This window comes from Onychostoma macrolepis, chromosome 05, assembly GCF_012432095.1.
Source record: "Onychostoma macrolepis isolate SWU-2019 chromosome 05, ASM1243209v1, whole genome shotgun sequence".
Taxonomy (NCBI): Eukaryota; Metazoa; Chordata; class Actinopteri; order Cypriniformes; family Cyprinidae; genus Onychostoma; species Onychostoma macrolepis.
In genome coordinates, this window is record NC_081159.1 from 5,576,934 (window position 1) to 5,589,041 (window position 12,108).

Genomic DNA, 12,108 nt, shown 5'->3' on the forward strand with positions numbered 1-12,108 from the left:
AAGTGATTGGCACACAATGGTTTTTGCCTATTACTCCAACTTTCGCTCTACATATAAACTCCTGTGTTCTGATGTTTTTTTCAGTGTCTGTTTATGTTTTGAGGTCGAAACAGAGAAAAGACTATTTTATTTTTATTTCATTTATTTGTTTTTTTTGATCATTTGATCATTATCAGTGTAGTGTACATGTAAAAACACTTAATGACTTCTTTTAAGACCAAAAAAAGAAAAGGCCAATCCTCATTTGCTGGCAGATGCCGCTTGATGTATTTGTTTAATGCAATGAAATGTGTACATTTAGAGTGCCATTTAAATTAAACACTTTGGGCCACTCTAATGCAATGACAAATGATATGGCAATGTTGGTTTGATTGCTTCTGTTGTCCTCATTTGTAAGTCCCTTTGGAGAAAAGCATCTGCTAAATGACTAAATGTAAATGTAAACATCGTCATAAATGATGTTTCCGAATTCATAGAAGGCAAATAATTAAGATCTAAGTAAATGCATAACCAATTAAATAAAAATATACATTTAAAAATTGTATATTTTGGCTCTGTCTGTGTCCAAGTGCTGATAATCTTGCGAGGGAAAAAGTGACAAAATGGAGGCAGTATGATAAAACCTCTTGTGTGACTCAGACCTTTGTCACAGCTCTGTTGCAGCGGTGGGAAGAGCTTCCTCTGCAGGTCTTATGACCCATGAATTAAAACTTTCTAAAGCTTTTTGAAAATGATTTTTTTCTTAGTTAGTTGATATATTACAGTTCAAAAGCCAACTAATTTGTCTTCTGTTTACTGTTATTTTTCACCAGTTCATTCATGAACCTGTGAAACTGCACTTGAGATGTGGCCATTAGTTCTGCATTGAACGTTCAGCACAAAGCTGGACTATAAAGCGGTCATTATGAGCACTTTCAAAGCAGCATTTAAAATACTGAATTGCTGCTGATTGCAAAGCTGAACTTGATTTACATAGTTTCTGCAGTGACAATAACATCCAGTGGGGGGCCTTGGAACTTCAGTGACTGTAGAACACTGAACCTCCATGTCCATATTTAGAGAGAGAGCTAGACAGAAAGAATGTGTGTGAGGGAAACAGGACAGAGAGAGAGAAAGAAAACAGGGAAAGAAATGGGAAAGCCTTGCCAAGGAGGGAGGGCGAAAGGAAGAGGACAGTAATGAAAATTAAAGAGAAAAGAAAAAGTTGTGGGGAACGGGAGATGGGTTGAGTGGGTAAAGTTCCTCACACCAAGATCCAGACAACTTCTCATCAGGGCGATAAAATCAAACCCCCTTATGATTGAAAAAATATCATATTCTCAAAGACAATACGATATCCTTTCCTTTGTAGGAATTGATGCATGTTTTCTGTGAATGAGAAGATTTAGAGAAGTCTTGCCGAGGATGATTGAGGGAGATGGATGAAAATGAGTCCACATCAGAGGGTCTCAAACGGCACTGACCTTCAATCTACCAGAAGTGGACCAGTGACAAGGCCTGTGGAGGAAAAGGTGTGTGTGTGTGTGTGTGTGTGTAAGTTCACATGATTGGACTTGTAAAGTTTTGCTTAAAGGCTACACAGCAATTTAAGAGCAGATTGGCCTGTATTCAGCAAAGATTATCACAATGAAAAGGGCTGAATTAAAATCTGGTCTGTTATTAGTAGTATTTTTGGGCCATTAATGGGATTAATTTGCTGAAATCTGCTCATGTGTGCGGAAGTCTTATTAAGCTTTGGAGGACAGAGCAATGATGCTGAGGTGTTATGTCAGCGTGTGTTTGTGTGTGGCATTTACTGTGGCTATTCACTGGCGGTTCTTTTTCATTTGATGAAATAAAATGAAAGTGAACGGCCCTCCAACCTTATGTAGTCAGGTCGAGTGGAGGAGGAAGAGGAGGATGATGAAGGAGCAGGACAAAATGAAGATGCCATTTAGATTACAGTGTGTTAAGTCAGAAAGTGTTTAGAAGGGGGAGTTCATGGCCGGCTTTGATGCTTGCGAACGTGCACACTATACATGCAATGCATGACTCTCAAGAGCGTTCAGTCCTTAGAAAAAGCCCTTCTGCTTTCTCGGTATTGCATATTTTCGTCAAATTCACATATTAAATGGATTCCATTTTAGTCCAGGCACAAAATTGCATAACTCCTGGAAAAGGAGCTAAAAAGACATTTGGATCTACGAGTGAAAGAAATTGGGTTTATTTTATTTAGAGGGGTATTAATACAAACTGTTGTTAAATAGGTTAGAACTCGCTTACTTTGTTGTAACTGGCATGTTAATGATTAAGGAATAAAGTTACATTTATGTCACACAGAAGTCGAACCTTCTCTACATTTAGTTGAGCACCTGCTTTTCAATCTGTGGTTTATGAAGTGATGTCTGCAAGGCTGAGTTTTAGCACTGGGACTTACCTAATGAATTCAAATAATTTTCATTTTGTGCATTTGAACGTTTGGAGTTTAAAAAGGTTGCTAGAAATTGAGGATAGAAGGTACATACCTAAAGTTGCAAAGTTTTTTACTTCTCTTACGGTAAATACTGCTCTTATAACTCCAGTCTAACTCACTCTGGTTATTTTCTTAGTTTTATTATCTTTAAACAGAGGTGAGAAATACATATTCAGGATTTTGATTATTTTCTGCAAAATTAAAAAAAAAAAGCTTCACATTCATTGTACCATCAGTGTTTTTTTGTCTTGTTTTGTTTTTTTGTTCAGACCCACATGTCCTGATATCACACGTACAGGCTTGAAAGAGAAACACTTGATGTGTTTTGCTATATGATGTTTTCTCTTTTAAGAGCATCTGCTCATCTGCATTATGTCTCTACACTTTTAGACTCAATACTTTTATATTAACATGCATCAACATAGGAAGCCTGGGAAATCTTTTTTTATGGAACATTATTTGAGCTAATATTATGCAGGGCCCTGTCTAAAATAATCTTATTTGATTCTTTGTGGAAATCTATTAGAATCCTTTCATATTTGTTAAAGAATTTCCATTAGCAATTTAGAATAGGGATGCTTGTGTCTACCAGTTTTGCTTGTGATTTATTTATTTATTTTTAATAAACAAAGGATGACAAGCCCTTACCAACTCTTCTTTTTGAAAGGTCAGTGAAGGGTTCACACCAGATGTCATATGAAGACAGGAGATGGTTGCTATAGTTACTAAATAAATTCATATTTGTTTTAGTTTTCTCTTAATTCAGTAATAGTTGCTGTTAATATATTTGAGTTTGATGATTTTGTGATGTGTGCAAATGTGTGTTTATAATTCGTAGAAAATGAAGTCCACAATTCCAAGAAGAAAAACTGCTGTCATTAAAGCTTTCAGCAAAACCAGACTAAGGTACTTGCAAACACACACAGACAAAAATACACACATACTCGCTTGCATTATTTTTGAAATGGGCATTTTGAATCGATGATGAATGCAAAATCTTTCAAATTATAAAATAGAAACGTACACACATCTAATTATTCTTTCCCTGTGCCACTGGTTCCTCCTTCTTCACCCTTCAACTGATTCCAAGCAGAAAATCAAAATGCCTCTTTTGGCGCGCTGTTCCTCACTGAATGTCTGATCTGTGTGTGTGTGTGTGTGTGTGTGTGTATGTGCGCGTTTTTGTGACAAATGAGGACATAAATTTGTATAATGACAAGGGTATGACATAGGTATTACAAGGAGAAGGTGACTTTTCAGGACATTACCCCATGTCCTCGCTTTTCAAAACGCTTATAAATAACACAGAATGGAGTGTATTGAAAATCTGAAATAGCACAAAGTTTCCTGTAAGGGGTAGGGTTAGGTGTAGGGCAATAGCATAATTACGCCTATGATGTCCCCACTTTTCACAAAAACAAACGTGTGTGTGTGTGTGTGTGTGTGTGTGTGTGTGTGTGTGTGTTTGTGTGTGTTTGTGTGTGTGTGTGTGTGTGTCAGAGGCAGAGCTTCATTGAATCAAACATAATCACTTGCTCGGCATGTCTTGATTGCAGGGCTCTTTCAAAAATAACTTTATATCACAAAGTTCACAGAGTCAGAGATGTTTCTGACTTTAGTTGAAACTGGCTACATGTGTAACCTTTAAAGGCTTTTAAAATAACGGATTATTATTTTGTGTATCTAGGGTGTGTGTGTCTATGGGCTTGTCTGGTCAATACAATTCAAAGAAAAATGCTGTTTAAAGAAGCATAGCTTGAGTGGTCTGTTTTTTTCTCTCTCTCCCTTCACTGGGAGATAGTTCACCCAAAACTGTCATCATTTAGTCCCCCTCATGCCATACCAAACCTGTACGGCTTACTTTCTTCTGCGGAGCATAAAATAAGATATTGTGAATGAATGGAACACGTCCACTGAATGGAAATGTTATCCATTCAGTGGAAGTCAATGGTAAATGGTCTGGTTACCTACATTCTTCAGAATACTTTCTTCTGTGTTCCAGAGAAGAAAGAAGGGCATACACAACATTAAAGAAAATATTTTGAAGAATGTTGATAACCAGGCTGTTTTGGTATGGTAAACATACCAGGTTTGAAATAACATGTGGGTGAGTAAATGATGACAGAATTTTCTTTTTTTCCCCTATCCCTTTAATATTTTTTCTTAGCCTGTGGAATAAGATATTAAGAAGTTTTTTTTTCGTGCTTTAAGAATAAATCTAACAAAATCTAGTGAATTTTATTCCCAAATAAGTCTTATCTTAACACAAATTTGTTTCTAAAGTAAATGTATCTTTTGTGAAGGATATGCAGGTACAGCAGTGGAAACCAATACAAAAATACTTATAGGAAATTATTATTATTATTTTTGTATTCACACTGTAAAGCACGCTCGCACACAAACTCGGCACACACTCACACTGGCTGCTTATATCTGAGACCAATCCCTTGGTATTGGCTAGAGGACACACTCTGCCTTATATAGGCAGGAATGCAACAACAGACACACACACACATAACAAGAAAGCTGGCAACGTGCGTCATTCACATTACAAGCAAGAAGAGAGAGAGGTGAGATGCCAAGACAAAATGATCACTAAATACAACACAAAGAAAAATCTATTTATTTTAATCTACTTATTTGTATCTAGTGTCAGGAATCTATTAGTTTGGAATATGAATATTCTGGAAAAGTGTAGATAAACTAGAAATATGCAACACATCTGCAGGTAGTTGTTTCTGTAGCTCTAGCTGCAAACAACACATCATTCAAAGTAAACTTGCTTGAGATTCATGACAATAGTCATATGAACATTTATCAGGAGAAATATTTGCCGTGAAATTACTGGGGTGCAGGTTATAGATGAAAGCATATGAAACATATGAAAGCAAAACAGGCTGGAGTTGAAGTGTTCATGTGTATTTTTATGTAAAATGGACTTATAGAAAATTCACACAAACAGCACAGAATGCATATTTACATTTATATGCCATCTTTTCCCCAGATATATATTATACTTTATACACCAGATTTGCGTATGACAAATGAGTTTTCATATTGATGATTGATAGATCTATCATTTACATTTTTTCTTGCAGTAGAAAATACAGGCTCACTTGAAACTTAAACAGGAACACCAACACAGGAACAGGTGTTTTCTTCACTAATGTAATATTCAGCTCGTTGTCGTGACAATGAAGTACACAGGTTTTGTAAGGAGAGTTCACCCTTCAGCGAAAATTGTTTCATTATGCTCAAAATCAAAAAAGCGTTACTGAATGTACTTACATGCTCAGAATATCACAGCTTTTCTGCACCAAGTAAACCTTGGCTCATATAAGCCTTTCACAAACCTTTTTACATTTTAGCTGTTTAGATTAGGCATGCATTTCTGCTGTGAAGTATTCCATCAATGATTATCAAGGAACGTATAAAATATGCAGACATTTTGTGGTCCGTTTTCATCCCAGTTCATGGGAAATGCAGTATTTGTATGTAAATGGAGAGATCAACTGTGCATCCCTTGCAACATGAAAGAGTATCTTCTATACAAGGACATATTGAATAAAAAATTATTACATTAACAAATGACATGTTATATTTAATAATATCTTCACGAGATACAATAATATAATAACATCAGTCACATGAGCAACACTGCTGTTAGGTAAAGAAAGAAATATCTTTTTAGTTTACTTTATAAACTAACCTTGAGAAACATAATATAAAAATGCATAACTGCATTTCATAAGCATCATGATCTTTGTAATATATGTAAGGGCTCATGTACAGACGTTCTTTGATGCGAAGTGGTTTTCTGCTGTTTATGCTTTAGTGAATCAAGCCGTGACTAAACTTCACACTGTTCCTGGTAGTAGTGTGAAAACCATCTGTTCTCTATATTGTGATGATTATTTATGCAGAAAGTGATCAAAAATCATTCTCTTTAATCGCTGCAGACGTAGATCTGCATGAGAGTTAGTGAACTGATTTCTGTATTTTCGCTAAAACTCCTGTTATAATCACTGCTGCTCAAAGAGTCTCTTATTTTCATTGTGTTTCACTGTTGTAGTTATGGTGAAAGTATTCATAAGATTGCAGAAATCGCGTTGCAATGAGGAGATCACTGCATCGTGTGCTCAGTAGACATGACTTTGATTGGCTGTAGTGCAGTGCTGCAAACTTTGAGTCTGAATATCCACCTTTTTCTTCCCGTAAGTGTGGGAAGAAAAAGTGCGTTCTTAATTATGAACGCAATGGTTTGTAGTGCAAACAGTTTTACTGTTTACTGCACATTGTTATTCTTCATTATTTTCCATAGTCTTGTCCATAGGCTTACCTCTGCGTTGAAGAAAAAGGTGGATAATTAGCGTTTTTCACATTTGGCCCTTCGCAAAGACCCACCTCCTTAGTTACTGTTGCTATGTCTGAAAAGCCATGGTGCTCTCATGTCACACACCATGTTTTCATGTGAAAAATTACATTGTGGAACAGAGACACTGACAATGCACTGGCAGACAAGACCGAGTCTACTTTTGGTACGAAAGTGTCAGAAATTCAAACAATAAATACCATTTTGTGGCTCTTTAATGTAAAAGTCTCAAGCAACATTATAAAATGATTAAAATAATGCATTTCACCACCTCTTTAAAGAGAATAGTTAGTGATGTTTTTTTTTTAGCAAGCTGATAATATTGAGGAGAAAATGCAACACACCGTCACGGTGCACATAGCGGGGAGGAACAAGGAACACGGAGACGTGGAATAACTCAAAATACAGTCTTTAATGAAATCCAAAAGGGCAAGACAAGGCAGGGCTGAGACACACAGGAACACAAGGAACTTAACGAGTATACCAGACCAAAAGGAACTAAACAGGCAGGAACTAAATACACAGGATAATTAAACACACAGCTGAACAGAATCATAATCAAACTAAATAAGGACAGGAAAAAGACCATATAAGGACACAAGAGGGCGGGAAACACACTACACACAACAGGACTGACACACACATACTAGTACTCAACTGTTCTTGAAAGCATACATGTTACTAGGGAGGTGAGAACTTTTTTTCAATAAAATATATACAGATTTGGTTTTACTGTTAAAATCAAGGGTCAATAGAATAATAAAAAAAAATAGATAAATTACTTATCTCATGATTTTTACCAGTAGCACAGTTACACAAAATAGTAAGAAATTCAGTTAAAAAAAATTTTTTTCATTAAACATATTGAATATTTTTTTTAGTCAATATGGTAACTTTTGGCATTTCTGTATTAAAATGAATGTTCCCCATCGCTATTATGATTTTAACCTGTTCACTCTTCTGCAGTGATGAGTATGGGGCATGTAATGTATCCCAAAATGCAGTGCTGTTGATGGAAGCCCATGCTCACCTTACCATCGGCTTGCAGTCAAAAGAGAGACTTCTGCTGCTTTTCACAGATTCGCTAATCATCGCCAAAACAAAGTATGTTTCAGTGGGTGTGAATATGTCTATTAATATGTACGAAATGTAAGACATCTGTCTCTCTTAGAGTGGACAGGTATGCATTGTGTGTGTTACATGTTACAGGTCTCTGTATCTGAAGCTGAAGGCACGTGTTAGCCTCTCGGACATATGGCTGGCATCCTGTGTTCACTGCATCACAGACAGAAAGCTCACCTCCAAGAACTCATTTGTGATTGGCTGGCCGACCACCAACTATGTCGTCACTTACAGGTAGTCTTTGAAAAACTTAAATATGACGTAAATGTCAAACATCTGAGATTTTGGCATACCGAACCAGACTGAATGATGTATGTCATTCAGACAAATAGCACTGAAAAATTCTAAACATAATGGATAATGGATGTGTTTAAGCTTTAAGCACTTCAAGTGTGCTGAGGAAAATAATTAAATTGAGATCCACCCATTCAGTTGCTTGATCTTAAAACACTGTGATAAGGTGCAGCTTTTCTCATGTGAAGTTCAGATTATCTGGTATCAATGCACGCACACACTCTCTCTCAAGCTCAATTTGGCACTCTGTCCTTCACATTGCTGATTCAACTCCTTATTAACCTCATTTTTAAGTCCTTCATTTGACATATTGTTGTAGAGATAAAAGTAGGTCAAAACTCTTGAAATGGGAAGCATGCAGTATGCGGCAAATTACAGTATAACAAAACAAGACTAAGTATGCTATTAGTTATTTAATATCACAAAGATGGTGATGACCTTTTTGATTGCTCCTCTAATGTATACTGTCTCAAACACTATATGGTTTAGTGAACAAATTTTGCAGTAATAAAAAGATGCTGGGGACACATTTTTTAAAAAACACTGTAGCATCTGTCAGCATGTGTTCATCATGAAACCAATGTGAAAAATATCAGACAGGAAATGTGCAAGATAAATGTATTGTTTGACAGCGTCTCACTGTGACGTCGAAAACCATAACATAAGATTTTAATCTCAAAAGGAAGTCAAGAATAGGGTATAGCAGTATGTGTCCAGTGAAAGCATAAAAAACAGAATGTGGGACTTAGATAAAAAACAAATTAGTCTGGTGAGTGAGATTAAAAGGATTTCTATCTTTTATTCCACATTTAAATTCAGTGGAATCATCTGCATCTGTGGTTGCATTATGCTCAGTTTTCTGAATATCCAGAATACATGTACTGAGAGAGATTGCATTTATAATAACCTGCATGCCACGGATCGAGAAAAGAGCATGTGTTTTTGTGCCATTGAAAGAAGGGGTGTTTCAAACAAAAGTAAACAACTCAACCCCTTCGTGAATGGCCCTACAACAAGTCAATTAACAAAGAGTATGTACAATGGGTCACTTCAAGGAAGAAGTTTTGATATTTATGGTGATGTGAAATGAACAGTGAGTCCTCACGATTCGTTCTGAAGCTAGCATTCGTTTTAAAGCTAGAATTTGACTTAATGTGTAAATAAAAAGTTGTTTTGTTGGTTTCACTTTATTTTGATGGTCCCTTTAACACATTCTGTTGACTATAAGTAACATTGCCCCTACATTCCTACTAACTCTCATTAGAGTGTTAGTAGTGTATTAGTTGACTGGTAGGGTTAGGGTTAGAATAAGTTGACATGTACTTGCACAGTTACTTACAGTCAATAGAGTGTCTGTTGGGAGACCATCACAATAAAGAGTTAGTAGATATGAAGCAGACAGTCTACTAATATTCTAATGAGCGTTAGTTGACATGTAGTTGCAACATTACTTAGTGTCAACAGAATGTTCAAAAGGGACCATCAAAATAAAGTGTTACCGTTTTGTTTTGTGTGATATACAATTCGTAAGTAAGAATAGAAGATACTTTAGGTAAATGAGATGAGACTGCAAGTTTTATAAGGCTGAGAGCAGAGAACACACACACACACACACACACACACACACACATACATACAATATACAAAGGAAATGTAAAAACTTAATTACAAAATGAATATTGATTTGCAACAACTATGTTAGCATCAGTAATAATAGATTCATGTATTAAGAGCACAGAGCTGCATTGTCATGGTAACGTTCTAGATGAAGATAATTAGGAAATTACACTGTTTTTTTTATCGCTCCTTTTGCCAAATTTGGTCCAAGCTACATTATGAGACACATTTGCCCAGCTCGTTCCAAAGTCTTCATTTAAAGTCTCTGCCCTTCAGAGTGAGTAGGGTATAGGGACGGTCACTTCTGATTGGAATTTGCCCAACAATCCACAAATGCACGGAAGGTGCACCTAAAGAAAAAAAACTAACTAACAAACAACTGAATCGTGGCCATTTTCAGAACTGTATGCACTGTATATCAATTCACCAGTTCAATCTAGATGTCTAATAAAAGTGAATAAATGTTTTTTGAAATGTGACATTATAAAGTACTTTGCACAAGATTACAGGGAGCTGGAGAGGTTAGCTTAGGTGAGAGAGAAGAGAGACTGCATTTTATGTTCTATGACACATCTTCATGCATGCTTTCAAAAGAAAATTACAAGCAAGAAGTATAGAATCATGCTGGCTCACTTCAGCCTTTTGGACTGTATGAGGGGAGTGTTGCTTTCTGCATACTGGTATGTAAATAGTGTATTTTGGTTTGGTCTTTTTTTCATAGTTTTCTGATAGTTGTAGTTTTGCTGTTTAAAATATATCATCCATAGGCTGGAGTGATTATTGTCAAGTCAAGTCAAGTCATCTTTATTTATATAGTGCTTTTAACAAAACAGATTGTGTCAAAGCACTTAACAGTATCAAATTGGAAGATAGAGTGTCAGTAATGTATAATGATAAGATTAAACACTCAATTTTCAGTTAAAGGCATTTCATTATTGAATTCAGAGATGTCTGCATTTATTTTGTTAAACAAAAAAGATCTAATTCTAATGTAATATGAAACGCACGTCTGCGTGGGACTGGATCAAAAGACTGGATCAAATATTGAAAGGAGTCACAAGCTCAAGACTACAAACCTATATCACATACAAACCACACTCATGAGTATCAGAACTCAATGTCACTGATTGTCTTATCCAGAGGCATCTATCTGAAAATCTACTTGCCATGTAAATGTCAAGCACTTTGTGAACTGAAAATTGAAATTAAATCTAACACAATCTCTCTTTCTTTCTCTCTCCAAAATCCCCCCCCGCCACCTCCCCACTCTCTCTCTACACCTGTCCTCCCAAACCTAAGCTCATCAGAAACAAAGGATAAATGGTTACATGCTCTTCAATGGTAAGGACACAAGCAAACAAAAAAAACATCAAAAGATCACATCCATAAACTTTTATAATTGAGGCTGCTGTGATTTCTGTTGTCAATTTTCTTGACCGTTCCTTTGTATTTGTGTCAAGCTTTTGCATTTGTTGTTGCTTGTTTGTAATAATGTTTCAATCTTCAGGCACACCTGCAGAGCCAGGCAAAAAGTCTTGCCAAATGCCATTCTTCTCTACGTCCTGCTGATTTGCCATCAAGATGACAACAGCTCAGCGGTACACAAGCGCCTTTTTAGTTTAATTTGGAGCCGAGCCACTCCCAGTCCTCTGGGAACTAAATTCATGTCTCTGTTTATTAGTGGAAGTTATTTGTACTCTAGCCTGAAGCTTTTCATTGTGAGTTGATGCTCAATGTTGTTGCTTGTTTACATGCTATTGGCTGTTAAGACCGTTGCCGTGGCAGTGGACGTGAGCACGACCGCAGAAAATGTGGTTCAGTACATCATACAGCAGTGCAAACTATTGGTAAGTGATCCTTAAAAGCCTCTTGTTGAGAGTGTAGCATACAAAATATAAATATACACCATTTATCCTCTTTAAAGCACAGCAGAGTACAAGGGAGTGGTCCAAATGAGAGAGACGCATGCTTTTTCTTTGCCCCCCCGATATCATCTTCTATCTTGGTGGATTTGACTACTTGCCCATCTGAGGCAATTGTTGCTCTCTGACCAGTAACACTATGTGCCAAGTTTGTCCACTGGCATTTCCTGTGTTTGATAACAGCCACTTCCTCTTTCCTGTCTCTTTCCACAATATAATGACAACTTCCTGTGTGCAGGGTGAGGTCTCGGACTACCAGCTGTGTGTTAACTATGAGAAAGAAGAGGAAACATACCCCCTCATTGGTGATGACACACACCCATGCATGT

The 12,108-nt window shown here is 36.5% G+C and overlaps 1 protein-coding gene across 4 annotated transcripts in view; it reads left to right on the plus strand.

Annotated features, from left to right (window-relative positions):
* Positions 1–12,108, plus strand: part of arhgap20b (Rho GTPase activating protein 20b) — a 59,416-nt gene that overhangs the window by 4,797 nt on the left and 42,511 nt on the right. For 2 of the 4 annotated variants that reach the window (XM_058775181.1, XM_058775182.1), the window contains exons 2-9: positions 1,352–1,511; positions 3,291–3,358; positions 7,791–7,928; positions 8,034–8,180; positions 11,157–11,198; positions 11,365–11,455; positions 11,627–11,704; positions 12,018–12,084. In XM_058775181.1, coding sequence (XP_058631164.1) covers positions 1,422–1,511; positions 3,291–3,358; positions 7,791–7,928; positions 8,034–8,180; positions 11,157–11,198; positions 11,365–11,455; positions 11,627–11,704; positions 12,018–12,084 — 721 coding nt within the window. In that variant the 5' untranslated portion in view covers positions 1,352–1,421. Of the gene's footprint in view, positions 1–337; positions 1,512–3,290; positions 3,359–4,692; positions 7,514–7,790; positions 7,929–8,033; positions 8,181–11,156; positions 11,199–11,364; positions 11,456–11,626; positions 11,705–12,017; positions 12,085–12,108 lie in introns of those variants that run through there. The other 2 variants (XM_058775180.1, XM_058775183.1) reach the window with 2 other exon arrangements.